The sequence below is a fragment of the Enoplosus armatus genome, chromosome 18 (assembly GCF_043641665.1).
Source record: "Enoplosus armatus isolate fEnoArm2 chromosome 18, fEnoArm2.hap1, whole genome shotgun sequence".
Classification (NCBI taxonomy): Eukaryota; Metazoa; Chordata; class Actinopteri; order Centrarchiformes; family Enoplosidae; genus Enoplosus; species Enoplosus armatus.
In genome coordinates, this window is record NC_092197.1 from 17,502,773 (window position 1) to 17,521,204 (window position 18,432).

Genomic DNA, 18,432 nt, shown 5'->3' on the forward strand with positions numbered 1-18,432 from the left:
AGCCAGTAGCTGATGAGTTCACCTTTTTAAAACTGTATAACTTTACTCTATGACAGATTGATGGATTTTACCACAGCAGTGAGCAAAAAGTGTGTCCAATGTCACTGCAGGGAGGACTGTGCACAAGGAGTGAACTTCAGAAAAACAGTCCCACTTCCATTACTGAAAGTAACTCTTTCCATACAAGAGAGATTTTCTTATTCCCAAATCTAACCAACCAAAAGAGGAGGACTGATTTAAAGGGTGCAGAAACGTTGACGAGTTTCAAAAAGAAAGTTTGACCTTTCAGATTCATATACAACTTCACCGAAGCAGAGGAGTATGTATGAGAAAAAAAAGGTGTGTCATGAGGTTTGTGTGTGCATGTACCTGCATTTCTCTGCTACAAGTGTGTGTTTAAGGACACTTAATATATCAACTCTGCTGGGTGAAAAATGTGCTAACTTTATGTTACTTCTTACCATTGTATTTTGGGTTTTTGGTGTTTTTTGCTGTCTTGTTTCATTTTTGTTGTCATTGTCATTTCCTGTAAACTATGCTGACATTTTGGCCAGAAAAGACCATGAAAAATCCCTGATCTCAACAGACTATACTGGTAAAATAAAAGTCAAAACAAAAATAAAAAACATGACAACCTTTTATTATACAGCATTTCAACCTGTAGCAGGTTCTGTGACACATCTGCTACACAGTAAATGAAAATGAAATTACCGTTGCGACAATGGTCATGTATAAGCAGGACATCTAAAAAAACATGCTTACTGGGAAGCTGTAGAGACGGCCAAACTTTGTCAAAAACCATCAGTGAGCACGCAAGTTTTTCTTCTTCACGGCCTAAAACTGCACAGTGGAACAGGTTGTAGCTTCGAATCGAGGGTGTAAGGACAGAGGGTGTCATATGCTGTACAGATTGTGAAGCCCCCTGAGGAAAATTTGTGATGTTGGGCTAAATAAATAAAATTGACTTGACTTGGCTGTAACATGTGGAGAAAACCGCTTTGCCATTGAGGATGTCACCTGACAGGCTGGAGGAAAGTGATTAGAGCAATCTATTTGTCCTCTATCAGGTGGATGTGCAATCTCACTGTGCCATTAGATTTGCCACCAGTGCCCCCAACAAAATCAATCACTGCGACCCGTTCGCCTCCATAACCCAGCAGTCCCTGCACACCTGCTGCACACTTCACTGGTTTACTTTTATTTACCCACCCCTCCTTGGTGTGACCCCATCATAGCTGCTGTCTTCATCAAATCCTCTGGACAATACTCAGTCCTACTCTCATATACCCCTAACAGTTCCCAGGGTTTGAAAGATTTGAAATAAAAATAAACTACAGGCACTTACTGCAGGTCCTGGCTTCCCAACAGGCCCAGGTAAACCTCGTAAACCCGGCTCACCCTGGTGCAGAGGACAGAAGAGATTATCATCGCTATGTCTCACAGTCAATGTGGTCTACGAAAGTCTGTACATTGTCAAAAATGTCTGATATCAATTTCCTTATCTGATTGACATCATCATCATTTTGCCTTCTAAAAATGGCTTTTCACTCTCAGAACTCCACTGTTTAACATCCTCAACTGTTCCCATGTACAACAGCATGTTTGAAGCTCCCCTCCCATTCCTTTGTTCCACCAACAAAGCTCACCTTTGCGAGGCTTTAACATTCGAGATGGGTGAGAGAAAGATGACCTTACCCTTTGTCCTATGAACCCTGGAGACCCACGCATGCCCACGTTCCCCTGGATACCCTGATGGTAGAAAGAACAACAGATGGAAGAATGTCATTCATCATCAGCTAATGTCACACAGGCTCCTCAACACCACACAACATATGCCAGAAAATTGTAGGGATCCATATTGGTGACACACCTTACAGACTGTGGGTAGGGCTCATTATGTTCTTTGTCTAAAATACCATAATCAATTTCTGTTTTGAGTATTAAAAGATGTGTATAAATCTGAATTGTATAGGAATTTGGCTTTTAGGGAAATACACTCCTACTTCATTAGGTACACCTTTGCCCTCAGAACAGCCTGGATTCTTCGTGGCATGGATTCAACAAGGTGCTGACATTATTCTTTAGAGATTATGCTCCATGTCAAAATGATAACAGTTGCTGCAGATTTGTCAGTCTCACATACAGGTGTACCTAATAATGTGGCCACTGAGTGTATGCTTAATTGCTTTCTTGCCAAGAGATGAGGAGATGAGGAGATCGCTACCACTCTCATATATGTACGCTAAATATAAAGCTATATCTAGCTAAGCTTTGGCTGGTTCCAGCACGCGACCCTTAATTTTTACCACCTGCATGAGGCAGCTGAAACCGGACCTGGTGGTGGTTTAAACAAACGAGATATAACGTGTAAATAAGTGAGCTTTAGAGGTGTAGGCAGGTGTGTTTAACCCTTGGACGAAAGCAGCAGGCTAGCTGTTTCCCCTGGCTTTTAGTTTTATGCTAAGCTAAGCTAACCACCTGATGACTATAGAGTCATATTTAGCATACAATGATCTGATCTAACTCTCGGCAAGAAGGCAAATGAAGAATATCATTTGTATGATAAATTATAGCTTTTTAATGACTCTCTAAGGACTCTGGTGCATAATCATAAATTCATCTACATTTGTTCCACAATATCCTCTTCCTTTTTTATTACCGGAAGAATTTTCTGAGCTGTGCTCTCTACAGGACATCATTTACTATATACTCAGTTAACAACGTCCTTTTCCAGCAGGAAAAAGAACAAATTGCATGTGTGTGTGAGGACATGAAAATCAATTAGACTCTATCCACTCCTTTTAGAATTTTCTTTTCTTTTTCTGGAGGAAAATGATGAGCCTAGGTACACTCATACTGGATATTGTTGTTGATTTCAACTGATTAACACGTACCGGTAAGAATCTGTGCTGTCTTAAAAGTGTCTTAATGTGCAATGATACAGTATACTATTCATGTACTGTATATTCTGAATACATTATGAATATGCTGTGAAAAGGTCGTACAGGTGCATTCTCTGTAGAATCACTTACATACATGCCTACTAGGCCCTGAGGTCCCTCCATGCCTGGCTTCCCTGTGAAACCCTGAGAAAACACACGCGACACACATATCTACATAGCACATAATGACAAACTACACACATACAAAAGATACCTGTGTGTGTGTGTTGATGCAGTAGAGGTCATGACTGCTCTGTGCCTGTGGACTCACCTTGTCTCCTGGGGGTCCTGGTGATCCTGGAGGTCCTGCTTTCCCCGGTGGCCCCTGTCAGATAAAAGTACTCTGTCACCAAAGGTCAAAATTACCAATCAATACCATCTGGTTATCTGTTCAGCCAATCAGATTTGCAGGGCAGCACAGACATTACATCAGCCCAAACACCATGTGGCACTTACTGACAACACTGACAGTGAAAACAAGGATGCTGCTGATCAAGTGTACATTCAAAGAAATCTCTGACATTTTTGGAAACATGCTTGTTTGCTGTCTTAACTGGAAGTTAGATTAGAAGATTGATATCACCACGATGTTTTAGCTCAGCTTAGTTTCTCAACTTTTGTTTCACAGGAAATAGATTCTCAATCAACCCAACTGCTCTTTCTCGAGCTATATGCTTCAGAGGATTCGACAACTCAAACAAACTTCCTTCCTGGCTGCCTCGACTCTGAAAAACTCGGTTTAAAACAGTAGTGACGTTCTTTAAGTCCTTTGTCTTCCAAATGACACAACCACGGAGTGAAAACAAAGCATACCGGAGAACCTGGTGGGCCGTCTGCTCCTCTGTCTCCAGCAATTCCTTGAAAGCCCTGGAAAAGTAGCAGAAGTAATCAAACATTTGCTAAGAAACAAGTGAAAAGAGACAGAACTGTATGAGAGAAGGCAAAGCTGACCAAATATATAAAAGCATAAATTTGCAACAAACTATCATTTATTTCTAGCAATTAACGGACTTACACTGAGCTGTTAAATTATTGGTTTCAATTAGTTGAGTCATTATTTTGCTGATAGTTGCTCAATCTGCCTCTTAATTGTTTCTTGGCCATCTCATTTGATGGGATTCATGAGGCTACTCCCTAGATGTCAGTATGGATAATGTATTGATGATTAATTAATGTAAGACTCTTGAACAGGCTCCATTTATCTTTGTTAACTTCAGCAATCATTAATGTGGCGACTGTTAATTTGGTAATATAAAACGTGTTACTCAGCAGCAGTATATCTGGAGCTCTTCAGTAGTAAAGACAGATTTCTCAGAAACAGTCTCATTGTGCTTACTGGTTTACAGAAACCAGCACAATATGGCATCACATATAGGTGCAATGTTGAGGTGTCCACATATTTTGGGCCAAAGACTATATGTGTCTATACTATATAGAATATGTGTGAGCATGTGTGTGATTCCTACACACACGTGCTTACATGAACTCTGGTCAGCCTCAGCCACTTTTAGTGAACACACCTGATATCTTTAACTGGCTGGTAGCAATTTCTGTTCTGTCCTGTTAAAACTTCTTTTGGCAGTGTTTGTTGTGTCAGCCTGTGCATGAATCAATACAACCCTCCATATTTAATCCTGGGCTTGTCTTGTAAAGGTGTAATAATGTGTTTTTATTCTGCTGAACCCTGCAGCTTGTGGCAGAGCGCCAGAAAAGCAGAGCTGGAGAGATGATGTCATACGCTGAATGGTGAGGTCATCCTGAGGCCAACAGTCTTACCGTTGGTCCTTTACTGCCAGCACTGCCAGCTACACCGGAGGGACCCTACAACAGACACAGAGAACCAACAATGCAGTTATTAAACGGCAGGCGTTTTCACAGTGCAAAGAGTAAATATCATCACTTTAATTCATAAAATGATGAATTATCAAGTCATTTAATCTTAAAGTTATAGTTCATCAGTTTGAGAAATATGCTAATTTACTATTTGCTATGAATACATCTGCTCATTAAATATGACGCTACAGCCACAAGATGATTAGTACAGCTTTCTGTCTCTTGTCAACAAAGTCCATACATGTTTACAAATGATTGCAATATGTTATGGAAGTTAAGGCAACGAAAACCACTTGGTTGAGGTTAGGGAAATAATGTGGTCATGGTAAATAGTGAATATACTGTAAACAATAATTTTCAGCCTGAGTTGATATCATACTACGCTGGTGCTCTGCTGCCCTCTGCTCACATACACTTTGCAGCTTTCATGCCACAAGGTACGAAGAGCCTTGTGGCAGCCAGGTGGCAGAATGAGATGAGGGACTTGCTGAGGCATAAATACCTTTCTAAAAGGTTAAATACATCTGCAGGGGATTTATGTGCTGTACTATTTATTTGATCTGGCAACCTCAGGGGGAAGACAAGACTCTGGCGGATGTACGAATTTAACGGAGTAGATACAACATGTTAATTATTGACATTTAAAGGTGCTGAGCCAGGCTAGCTGTTTCCCCCTGTTTCCAGTATTTGTGCTAAGCTAAGCTAACTGTCTCCTGGTTGTAGTATTGTAGTATCGATCTTCTCAGCTAGCCCCTTCAGCAAGAAAGCAATTGTCCCAAAATGTCAAATAATTTCTTTTTCATTAAAACTTTTTTTTTTTTTGTTTCTACACATTTTCTTAAAATCCAGACACTGTTTTGATACAAGTGGAACTACGGTGGAGAACTGAGTCCCCAATTTAGGACTGCAAATAACTTCTTATAGTTAAATGATGAATCCTTTAGTCAAATAAAATGACTGAGTTGCTCATCACAAGTTCCCAGAGGCCAGGGTGATGTCTTCAAAGTGCTTGTTCTGTCCAACCAACAGCACAAAATGATATAAAACAAAGAATAGTAGCACATCCTCACATCTGAGAAGCTAGAACCAGAGAATGTTTTGACATTTTTGATAAAAAACAAAATGACTTGAATTATTCAGCTATGATCAAAATCACTGCAATTAATGAAACAAAAGGCAAATCAATAAATTGACTAATTGTTAATTATGAAGATGGAATCATTTTGAAGTGTATCCCTCTATTGGCATTAAACAAACCTCACAGTCAAGTTAAGTGCTTTCTTTCACTATTGGACCAACTACAGTAATGTATACATGAGACAGAGAGATACAGCATGAACTCTGCACCACTTACTGTACAACAGCTCACCACAGTGCTACTGTACTGTACTAAGACTGCCTCCTGCTGTCAAAACCAACAACTGCTACATAAGAGTAACCTCAACTCAACTTGGGAGTCCATTTGGACAGTTTGAGGACACTTCCATCTCAGCACAGTATGTCACTCCTTTAATCTTAAATAAAATCTCGTATTCAGAGAAGCATTTCTCTTTAAAGAAGTGATGTGAGAAAATGTGCAGTGAGGTGTCACTTCCCTCTACACTCATCACCTGTACCCTCTAAAAGACACAAAACTGGGACTAAAAATCAAGACGGGTAATGAGATGTGTGTGAAATAGGTCCACATAATTAAAAAAAAAAAAGAATTCACAGAATAATAAATGCTTGTACAATATGTGGCAGGAAGTAGAGGACACATAGACATAACACAAGAACACACAGCATTTACAGGTGATGGGATTGAAATATGATAGAGAATGGGAACCTGTGTACCAGGCTTTCCTTCTGCTCCCTCTGGTCCAGGTGGCCCCATCACACCCTGGGAGGGATCAACCAAAAACACACACACGCAAACTGTTCATCCTGTAGAACTCTTTCTGCAGTGTAAAACATCTAAACATTACTTGATAAAGCGGGTGGAAATAAAATCAGATATAAGCATTTTGAACATATGCCCAGAGCTATAGATAATTCAGGGTCGACTATATTTCGAATCATTTCTGACAGGCTCTAAGTTTACCGAAGGGCCTGGCTGGCCAGCGTGACCCCTCTGTCCAGTCCGACCCTGGAGAAAAGAACAAAAGACGACGTCAATATCAAATACCTAATGGAGTGGGTTACAAAGCAGCTTTGTTAGGAAAATGAAAATAGATAGATAATGGACAGATGATGCCAGCTCCAATTTGGAAAAAAAAAAAAGGTTTCTATATTGTTCATATTAATCCATCATTTTAATGTTATTGTAATACCTTGTTGCCTCTGGGTCCTGGTTTGCCGGTACGTCCGTCTGGTCCCCTGTTCCCCTTCAAGGAGGCTCAGATATTAGTGACTGTGGCTGAGCATCAATTTCCACTACAAGACTGCGTTTCATTTGTGTTACTTTGTGTGTTTGTATTCTTAAAACGAGTGAGAAAGCAGAAATGTCATGTGATATTTCTATGTTATAGAGTCACAAAATGTTTATTGTTTAGATTTAGTTATTACTTATTTTATCGCCATCATCATTCAAGTCTCATTTGTTGTGTTCACAGACACATGTGCACGTGATGTGGACTCTGATACTGTCAGAGACTGTCACTGACACTACACTGCCTGGCCAGTAGGTGTCTCTATAAGAATGTGCATAGGGAGTCCAGTAAGGCTGTAAGTAGCGGAGTAGAGTCTGGTATGCTAAGCCATGTATGCTACCACTGTTAGCTGCTGCTGATAGTTAAGTAAAGTTCATTCAGTACGTTTGTCTCTTGTGCTTCACTCACCAACAGAACAACAGCCAGAAAACATTTTATATCCCTTTTCACTTCATTTTAAATTAACTATTTGACATGGATGACATGCTTCTATTTTCCCCCTAGCCATTATGACTGTAACCACTTGGCCCCACGAATGACACACTTGAGAGATTAATGAATGTCAATACATCATGCACGTACTGCTAAAAACTGTTTGGAGACACCTATCGTGCCTGGAGTCATTAGTCAAACTGTAAATTGTGGATTCATTTTTAATCATCAAAATCTCCTCTCGAGATTTTACCACGTGTCTGAAAGATAGACAAACAAAATGCAGCTTAAGCTTATTTTTTAACAACAGATTGAACCTTCAGCAGAGGGCTGAAAGTGAGTCCAGCTGTGAAGTGTGAGTCCAATTAAAAGTTGAGTTTCACAGAGACATATTCACTTGCATGCTGGCTTGCAAGGCTTTATTACTTTTCTCATGTTTTAATTTCAAACACTAAATATTCCTGTGCAATGGCCGTGTGCAGAAACAGTCGGGAGCGTGTTAAAGTTATGTTATTGCAGTCATTCACTTCACAATATTGGATTGTTATATTCACATGCAGGAGGCCACTGGAAGCTCTAATGTTTCCCAGTTAAATGTGACGTGTGGACCAACATATGAAGTCATCCGACATTTCTTGGTGTTCAGGAGCACAAATCATCACTGACCTTTAACCCACGGCCGCCCTGTTTTCCCTGAGGACCAGTTTCTCCATTTGTGCCCTGAATGAAGAAATATAAAATCAGTCAAGCGTATCGCCTTTTTCACCGACACCAGGCAGCTTCTTTCTCCCCGTTAAAATAATATGCAATATAATATTATGCTGAAAATACTGTGCTGCATTGTGGGTTAAAAATCAGGCAATGGAGCTTATTTTGCTTGTTGTTTGTGTAAATCAACTTGTTATCGCTAAAAAGTGGCAAGTTATCGGAAAACATGTTTTACTTTTCTAAGCATGACCTTCTTGTTGTTTACTAGGTGTCAAAGTTCAATGCTGACCTTGGAAATAATTTTTTCATTGTACACAGCGACTCATGTAGATCAGTGTTAGATGAACGTTAACCACCGTGCTGCACACTGTACCTCAGTGCCTGTGGGGCCAGGCTGGCCCTTGGTGCCAAGGAAACCTGGGAAGCCGGTGGGGCCCCTCTCTCCCTGAGGACCCCTAATACCTGCTGCCCCTTGAATACCCTGAGATAAAATCAGAAAGAAACATTGTCTCATTCTAAAAAGGCAGAGACCTTTCTGAATCACACAGTACATGAGACGTTAGAGGAATAGTGTTGCATTTTGGGAAACGTGCTTATTTGGTTTGTGGAGTTTTGTTGTCACCCTGAGGTTGCCGGGCGACCAGCAGAGAGAAGTGACTTTGCCTGGTCAAGACTTTAAAGAGAATTCAAGAAATTCACCAGTTTTCTCGTACCCTCTTTAGGTTCCAACAAAATTCACAAGTGGTCCAGAACTGTCGTAAGAGTCACATACAGACAGTCTGCCTTTCTCCACAGGACAAAAACACGAACTTGGAATCATGTTGCCTTCATCTGAATGAATTTGGAGTTTAAATATGATATTGATATAACCAAACTAAATCCAAACTGTTCTAATATTAGAACTAATAAGACTAATCTAACCACATGTTAAACCATTCCCTCTTTATGTGTCGCAGCAGCTGTTCTATTCATATTTTCTCATTGTTTCAAGTCCTTTGACTATAGTACCCGCTATAGTTTTTTGGCGATTTCCGAAATGCGACTAGAAGCTCTAAGGCGTTAAATTCTTCTTTTTGCTCTTTGGCAACATTTTTGAGATGATTTTTGAGTTTCATCTCAAAAATGAACTTTTAGCTTTGGACAGAGCCAGGCAAGCTTTTTCCGCATTTCCAGTCTTTGTGCTAAGCTAAGCTAAATGGCTGCTGGCTAGAGCTTCATATAGTATTTCTCTTACAGACATGAGCGTGGTATCAATCTTCTCATCTAACTCTCTAGAAAGTGAATAAGTATATTTCCCAAAATGTTGAGCTATTCCTTTAAGAAACTCTAGAGACTGTATCATTCTCTTCTTTCAGTGTTGAACAGAAAGTTCCCAGCACCTACTTTGTCGCCTTTAGGTCCTGGATCCCCCTTGTCCCCATCTGGTCCCCTTTTACCCTGTAAAAAAAATTGTCAAAGAGAGGTTCAGCCAATAATGTTTTACAGTAAATATGTTTGTAAATCTATAATAGACACCTACCGTTACCCCGGGAAAACCCATAGGACCCTGTCTCCCTGGTGCACCCTGTAAATAATGTAAAGATGGAAGATTAAAGAATAAATCTGTGGAACGAGTTACACTCCCGTAAAGCCCAGCAGAGAATTTGATTTGATTTGACTTTATTGTCAAATTTTTCTGCCTTTGCCTTGCATCATAAGAATGAAGAGAAACACAGTGCTTCAGTGTCTCAAAGCATCACACCATGATCCATTGAGACACTACAACCAGTAGATGGCACTGCGAGGCTGCAGGACAGCATGCTGTCTACCTACAGGGTTCTTGTCGAGATCAATGAACACATATATTTACGGTCTGTCTGTGTGAACTGCAAAGTATACAGGCTGCTGTGGTGATAGACGTTGCAGCATCACTCTCAAAACCCTCCAGACAGCTGGGACTGAATCCAACACTACCCACTGCAACACTCCTCCAGACATCTAGTCTGCTCTTACAGTGTGTAGCTACATGTGTTTGACTGTAAAGTAATGATGTAATGCCCTGGAGAATATGTTCAAGCGCAACTCACCATGGGCCCCTCAAAACCGGGATCCCCCCGGGCACCAATGGGCCCCACAGGCCCCTGATATGAAAACAAAAGGAAAAGAAACATCACAGAAGGGAAAACAAAGGATTAGATACTGTATTCTCTTTTCTTAGACGGTCAAACATTCACTATCATCTGTCGCTACATGTTGATACATGCTACTAGATACTTTGGACTGTTAACCTTACCAAAGTGGCCTAAACCAGTGGTGCTCAAACCTTTTGTCATGCTCATCTTTCGGAAGCAGAATGAAATTTCGAGCCACCTCCCCGTTTCCCTTTTAGATTTTATCAACCATTTATAACATTGTGGAAATCAGCAACAAAATGAGCCTCAGCGAATATCATATAAGTGAAAAAACCTGTTCATGATGAAAATTAAACTGATCTTTTAATTACTTAGTACCTTGTCTCTTTTATGCAGCGTAAAAGAGACACGGCTTTACAACAATGCCACTGAACTTGAGAGCAAGATAAATTACATGTTTTCTTGATGAGCACCGCCTGTTTTTCTTTTTTCCCCCCAAAAGTCTGTCCATTGTACTTAACATTACATTTTGCTGTCTGAATAAATCTTTGCTAATCTGACAGCTGCTAGCATTAAATGCACTTTTGTTTAACTGTCCCAACATTTATTGAACTTTAGTTCCACTTTGCATTTTTCCTTCAGTCATGCATGGGGCCGTACCTCAAATATAAACCACCAAAATACCAATTTTTCTTTTTCACAACTGAAATAAACTGGCTTAAAGTGGTAAACCAGGACACTTCCCACTAGAGGTTCCAGGACCCAAACCCTGAGATGGGATGTTTGGATTCACGGACCTGACATACAGCAGAGATCATGGATCTAAAATGTATTCCCCTACCACAGGTCAACTGTTTTGATTCCTGGTCTGTATTTCATAAACATAAATAATTAGTGTACATCAGAAAAGCAGTCGGAGACAAGTTTACTTAGTTGATACAGTTCAACCATGACCTCATGGTTAAGAGTACCTGGTGCCGTTCAGTTCAAGTTCGTTCATCATTTTTAAGATTCGGTTTAGAAAACAAAAGAAGAAAAAAAGGGGACAAGATTAAGTTGACAAGAACAAACTTACAGGATCTCCTTTAGGTCCAGGAGCACCGATCAGTCCTGGATGTCCCTGTTAAAATGCACAGATTGACTTTAACCTCCTGCACTTTACCGGCTGCAAAGTGAATGAAGCAGCAGCCCGACAAGTCAAACGTCTCCATTAACAGTCTTGCCTTGAACTGTACTCACTTGGGGTCCCCGGAGTCCTGGAGGTCCCATCTGTCCCTCTAAACCCGGAGGCCCCTGATAGAAAGAAAAGGAAGGTAACACATTTTATGCCAAACACAGCGTCTGAACATTTCCTGCAAGTTGAATAACTGCAGCATATATATAACCAAGCAAAACTTATACCTGTGGGCCTTTGGGACCAACACTGCCAGCAGGTCCCAGGTCCCCCTGAAAGAAATGATGAACGGTTCATGCACAAAATATTTGGGGTTTTGCAGTGTTGGTTGGACAAAACAAGCAATTTTTGGCACCTTGGCCCTTGGAAATTTTAAGGTGGAACATTTCACAGTCTAACAAATAATCGATTAAGTGAAACATTTAAGTAATGATTAGTTGCAGCCCTTAAAGGGGAAATCCACCTGTAACTTGCATATTACTGACATATAATACAATTGTCTTACCCTTGAGCCATTAACTCCTTGACTGCCAACTTGTCCTGTAAAACCTGGTGCGCCCTGTGATACACACACAAACAAATGTACATATATTCAGAATTGACACTAACGGACAAACACTTTATCATCTAATCTGTCTGTGTGCTTACCGTCGTCCCGAGCAGACCTGGAGGGCCATCCAGTCCACTCTCCCCCTGGGAGAACAAGTTCATAACAGCATGAATGATACACCGTACTGGACATAGTTCAGAGTCTCTCACAATGAACGCAACCGTATGATCACTTTAAAAGGGATAATTCCTTAATCACTCACCCCTAATTTACTCTATTAACTATATTGAAGTTTGTATAAAAGCCAAATACAGACTGTAAACAGCAGGTCATTCTCAACCTCCAATTGGTACAGCAGCAATTTCCCCAAATTGCTCATGCTGCAATGTCCAGGTCTTCTATGGCCAAAAGATGACACTGTGGTTTCAAAACTCTAATATTTCCTTTTTTCTCTTTCTATATTTACTTCAACATAGGCTTCAAAACAAGCTGTTTTAAATAAAAATGCTAAACATCGTACGTATTTTTTGAGGGTAAACCACAAAAAGAAGCCAAGCTCAATTGTTGGGAATGGGGCCGATGTACAGTATAAATACAGGAGCTAATTTATTCTTTTTTGTTGAACTAATCCTTTAAATGTCAACATCACCACGCGAAAGTAGAGTGAAGCAGTGAGAATAGTGTGAAAACCAAACAGTAGCTTTTAATGGTTGCAACTAGAGTCGAATGGCACATCACTCACATCAGGCCCACGGGGCCCCTCTAGTCCGTAGCCCCCTCGTATCCCCTGAGGCCCCTGCAGAGAAGATTCAGGAGTTCAATGACAACTTAATAACAATATACCATTAAAATCCATAGAAAACACAGTATTCAAAGTGAGGATTAACAGATAACTTCCCACTGGTCAGAGTGCCTGTGCAAATACTAAGAGGCAGAGATTCTGATTTCTTGCCAAGAGGAATCAAAGTAAACCCGAGAATAGACCGAAGAGAAAGTGGCTCGCTGCTTGGAACTCAAAGTTCAAAGAGGGACTGGATTAGGGATTAAAATGGATTCAGAAGCGCATGTCTTTCTTTCACAAAAGCTGATTGTTTGTTTTGTCCCCCTCATGTTACACCAGTCGGATGTATAAGACATGTATTACACAAAGACAGCTGTGACTCTCATTCTCACAGTTTTAAATTGACCCTGTAGATTGTACATGTCTGTATGTACAAGCATCTTAATGTCCCAGATAAAGGAGAAATGCTCCTGGCTTATGAACCTTCTACTCTCTTCCCCAGGGTTAAGAATACAATGTAAAATCCCTGCAGAAATTGTTGGGTTTGTTGCACTTATAAAAAGGAACTAAACAGGGAGGGTGCAAGACACTCACTGGTGGTCCGACAGCACCCGGTGGGCCCGGTAAACCAGATGAGCCCTAAACAAAGAAAAAACATGGTCCAAGATCATTATATCATATATCACAATCTACTATTGTACTGTTCAAAAAGAGATGTCAGACCAAAAGAGATTAATGTTGTGTAGCGTTGTGTGTCAGTCAGGTAAGGAAAAGCTTTTTGTTATTCAGGATGGCTGATAATTAAATTTCACTAATGAGTACCTTCTCACCAGGTTCACCAATTTCCCCTCTTGGACCATTGAGGCCAATGAGACCCTGGAGAGGGAGACAAAACATTCTTTCATCCTGTATACATGAGCGTCAATCAATTTCACATAAGCAACATGTTTTAAAATGAAATATTATATGGACATTTTACAATCTGGAGAAATGTCCTCAAGCCACAAAGGCCTGATCAAATGTGGATTTAAAGCAGCAAAAGTCAATATTTTTATAATAAAAATGGATCACATGACAACTGGTCAAGGTAGCTCGTAGTAATGAACCCACAGAGAATTAACGTTGTCACTTGACTCTGTACTTATCCTCAGCTCAATAGAGCATTAAAGCATTTTTTATTAATTATCAAAATACATCAAATATTTTGTTTGTCAATTAGACTTTCTTATTCAGGCAAAGTTATTGTATGGCTGCTTGACAACATTTAAAATTTGAGAATTTTGTTAAAAAAAAAAGGGGTTTGTAGAAAAACTCCAAGGAAGGTATGGAAACAACGTGTCATTTTGTTATCGGTATCAAAGCTAATTGGTACTGGCAATACTATAAAAAAAAACTTGAAATGATTAGACCAATTAGTTTGAATAAAAGTGACATCTACTCATATATAAAACGTAGCCACAAAAACATTCAGTAAATGACTGTGCTGAAATGTTAAAATACGGCAGAAAGATAACATTCATAAGCTGCAGCTTAAACTGCATTCAGTATAACCATGAATCTTGGCTCCAATTTCACAAACTGTAAATCTAAAATGTAAATGGGTTTTCCTTACAAAAGCAAAGCTGTGCTGTTCTATTCCTCACCTCATCACCTTTTTCCCCTTTGGACCCTCGTTCTCCCCTGTATCCCCATGGGCCCTGACGTCAATCAGAGACAAAGTGGAAACATTTCAACAATAACAAAACACATCATTCACCTGCTGTAACACACTCATGCTGTACATGTACTGTTTGTGTGCCGTGGAACTGTTTACTGTACAGAATGTGCCCACCTGTGGTCCAGGAGCACCAGGTGACCCGGGCTGACCATCTTCTCCATTTTCCCCGTCTCTACCTTGAGCCCCGTCTCGTCCTGGAGGGCCCCTGTGACCACGCTCGCCCTATCAGACAACATAAATGATCACTGCTGCTGATACGGACTGCTTCTTTATCAGACTGTTAGTGAAGAGTCATGACATCTTTACGATACCTGAAGACAACATGAACCGAAAACTGACAAAGTAAAACAAAAAAATATCTAAAATCACACAAAAAGCGAGAAACACAGTGAGTGAAATCCCAGTACTCTACTGCCGTGGTGAGCATCACACTGGGGAAGCTACATTATAAATTTTAAGTTTGTACTGTGAAGACACTGACCCTCTCCACCAATCAGTGGAGCCATTCATCACACAGACAAGGCATCACCTGAATAAACCACACTGTCGCGAAGGCTGCGGCCCGCAATAACTCTGGTGGAAAACACATACATATTCACAGTGAATGGCTAAACCACCTGTGCTGGCAGTGGACAGTGTTATATTTTAAGCTGTGGAGGATGATGGATACGGTGTTACATTTGCAGGGACTGACAAGATGAATGAGTTCGTTTTTTTTAAACTTTTATTTAACTAGAGTTGTTTCAGAGGAAGGCACTCTTTTAGGAACACCGTGCTACACACTCACACATCTACACACAACCAACGATTATTTTCATTAGCAATCATTTGATTCATCATTTAGTCTATGAAATATCATAAAAGGGCAGGTGACGTGCTCGTTTTTGTCCCACCGACAGTCAAAATGTATTGGCTAAACAGGTAAATATGTACGTGATTACTTTGTAAGGATGGATTCTTATAGAGTATAGCTACACAAAATGTGGTGCTTTTGTTTTCTCCAGACATTTTTAGATGCGAAGAAACTCACTCACAGGATCATGATTAGCAAGGCGCGCTCCAACACTTTGTTTGCAGTCACATGATTCCGATGATGCTTGAAATTGAGATTGAGGCAGGAAGTGAAAGGCAGAATGGACGAGATAAAGGAAAGCCCGTGCTGTGCTAGTCATTGTTTTCTTCTTGTGTCAACATGTGTCTGAAATCTGGAATCGCCCAATTCATTCTTAAATTATGGATAAAAGCCTATTTTGAGGTCACAATGACCTTTGACCTTGAAGTCAAAAGTGTCAACTATTCATTGTCTGGCCAACTGCGAAATATGGTCACAATCTCCCCTTCTGTTCCTCTGTTATGGCCAGGACATTGTGATGTCACAGTGAAGTTGGGTGAAAAATGTCATCACTTCATCGTTGTATCCCATTAGACATATGTGTGAAATTTTGTTATAATTACGTTAAGATAATCCTTTATTAATCCCTCAGCAGGGAAATTTGCAGAAAAAAACCCAAAATAAATAAAAATCAGGGGAGAGAGCGAACACAGTCCCCCACTACCAGAAATTCCCAGTCGAGATTCCCACATTTGGGGACTTTGCAGAGGTCAGCTCAACCGAAGTGCAAATGGTTGAGCCTCGCCCTGGGAGAACCACCTTCTTGATCATAGTATCTCCCCTGCCAGGTAATTACCGCATCAATTCTTGAGTTACGGCCAAAAACGTGTCAAGGTCATTTTGTGGTCACAGAGACCCAAAAGTGACACCAATTCAGTGTCCAAACAACTGTGAAATATTGTCATGAATTCTTGAGTTATGGCCAAAAATGTGTTTTGCGACGTCACAGTGACCTTTGACCACCAAATTCTTAAAAAGCAACAATAAAAATCTAAAAAGCGAAGATTAGAGCATAGTTCTGGACCACACGGGCATCACACAACCCAACAAATGATTATGTGTGTACATGTACACTACACACATACATCAGTGACAACATCGCCTTGTTCATTCTGCACAAACAAAAATGTGCTTTCATTCACGTAGCCTACACAGTGACTCAACACAAACAAGCACATACAGGGGATCTATATTCTCTGCCACAGAGCAGACACCAAAGGCCGTCGTATGGGCGAGTGAGTGTTTCAAACTATCTCAAACCACACTGTTTGGTCCTCAGTACCAACTCCTTTCCCAGCTGAGACCTCACACAATATATGGCAACACACTCACACTTTCCATATGGTCACAGGGGACTTCCAGGACGCATGTTTATGTATCTGAGATGGTTTTTGAGATGGATATAACGCAGCTTCATTTACCTTTATTTTTACAAGCTGTTCACCCAAACACATTAAGTCAGAGGTTTTCATATTTGATGTGACTCTGTGCTAAATGGCAAGAAGGGAGGTCTCAGTGACAGAATGTGAAACATAAGATAAATTAAGAAAACTGATTCAACTACGCCTCAGTATAATCAAATTTAGACAAAAATATGGAACTTCTTAATTTAGCAATAAAAATAGTTTCATTGCTTATTCTCTCAATATGAGAATGGTTACATCATAGGGAGTTTCGTGTGCCAACACCCACTCCCTTTAACCACACTCACTCTGCTCCACCAGCTATATTACACTTCATTTAACTCAACATTCAACTGTTAAACTCTGCTGAATCCACCAGTCCATCCAATGTTCAATCCCACAGAGATTCATTTTAAACTTTGATCAACATCCCAGCATTTCCAATGACAAATATGTCAGATTTTATTAAAGGCAAATTAACATAAAATGATGCCCAAATATCTACAATATTTCTGTTTGATGTAACGGTACAGCCATAAAAATGTGACCTTCTTATTTTGACTATTTCATTAACTGTAAGCATGATTAAACTTAAACAAAACCAGTACATTTTAAGAAGTCTGCGAAACTCAAGATATTCAAGAAGACAATGGGGTGTCATGGGGATATTTACATTAAAGGAACATGTTTTTGGCCTGCCTTGATTGAAAGATCTCATTTAATCACAATCACATTTAACAGTGTTTGTTGCTGTTCACTCGCCCTTAATAAGTAAGCAGCAGTGCGCTTCCCCAAAATGAGATTTTCTGCATCTAGAAATATAGATTTTGGTGATAGTGAAACCAAATTCAACATTTTTGCAACATCTCATTTCACCTATGCGACTAATTACATTGATAATGTTACTTCTGGATCAGGAAGTGATGGTTTGGGTGCTTACCATATCTCCCGGCATCCCTGGTCGTCCTCGCTCCCCAGGTTCGCCAGGTGGCCCCTGAGAGGGTAGATCAGAAAAAATATAAACCATTCATCAATTCAGAATTAATCAACATAGAGAGATAATTCTAAATGTTATATAGTCAGGTTCATTGTTTCATTTATAATTGTGAATAGAGCCTATCTCTAACCTGTATGCCGGGCCTGCCCATCTCTCCAGGTGGTCCTTCAGGGCCTTCTTTACTCTGCAAGCTCACAAAGAAGAAACCAGCCTCAGGTCAACAGGAACTAACAAAACAATGAAATCCCAACAAAGACAGGACATTAATCGTCACAGTATACTTACAGGCCAACCAGCACGAAGTAATTGGTAGAAATTGGTTTGCTACAGAGAGAATAGAAACATACAGGATCAGTTAAAGGGCCCGAAATAAAAATAATATGGCTGAAAATGACATAAAAGGAAATAAAAAGTATACATGGATGATACCAATCTGTCGTAAAAAATGAATTCCATCATCTTCTCCCCCACTCCAGTTTCTGAA

The 18,432-nt window shown here is 40.1% G+C and overlaps 1 protein-coding gene and 1 non-coding gene across 2 annotated transcripts in view; both read right to left on the reverse strand.

The window, feature by feature from the left end:
- LOC139301668 (collagen alpha-1(V) chain) overlaps positions 1–18,099 on the reverse strand; it is a 35,025-nt gene extending 16,926 nt beyond the window's left edge. The window contains exons 1-22 of the mRNA XM_070925110.1: positions 18,079–18,099; positions 17,892–17,945; positions 14,963–14,967; positions 14,771–14,878; positions 14,583–14,636; positions 13,770–13,815; positions 13,534–13,578; positions 12,901–12,954; positions 12,257–12,301; positions 12,114–12,167; positions 11,836–11,880; positions 11,674–11,727; positions 11,510–11,554; positions 10,390–10,443; positions 9,707–9,760; positions 8,697–8,804; positions 6,856–6,900; positions 4,719–4,763; positions 3,214–3,267; positions 3,033–3,086; positions 1,696–1,749; positions 1,346–1,399 (exon numbers count right to left, since the gene is read on the reverse strand). Of these exons, the coding sequence (XP_070781211.1) occupies positions 1,346–1,399; positions 1,696–1,749; positions 3,033–3,086; positions 3,214–3,267; positions 4,719–4,763; positions 6,856–6,900; positions 8,697–8,804; positions 9,707–9,760; positions 10,390–10,443; positions 11,510–11,554; positions 11,674–11,727; positions 11,836–11,880; positions 12,114–12,167; positions 12,257–12,301; positions 12,901–12,954; positions 13,534–13,578; positions 13,770–13,815; positions 14,583–14,636; positions 14,771–14,878; positions 14,963–14,967; positions 17,892–17,945; positions 18,079–18,099 (1,152 nt within the window). The remainder of the gene's footprint in view (positions 1–1,345; positions 1,400–1,695; positions 1,750–3,032; positions 3,087–3,213; positions 3,268–4,718; positions 4,764–6,855; positions 6,901–8,696; positions 8,805–9,706; positions 9,761–10,389; positions 10,444–11,509; positions 11,555–11,673; positions 11,728–11,835; positions 11,881–12,113; positions 12,168–12,256; positions 12,302–12,900; positions 12,955–13,533; positions 13,579–13,769; positions 13,816–14,582; positions 14,637–14,770; positions 14,879–14,962; positions 14,968–17,891; positions 17,946–18,078) is intronic.
- LOC139301805 (U1 spliceosomal RNA) lies at positions 16,181–16,344 on the reverse strand. The gene has a single exon (XR_011598883.1). It is a non-coding gene; the product is annotated as a U1 spliceosomal RNA (small nuclear RNA).
- Positions 18,100–18,432: the final 333 nt, after the last annotated feature.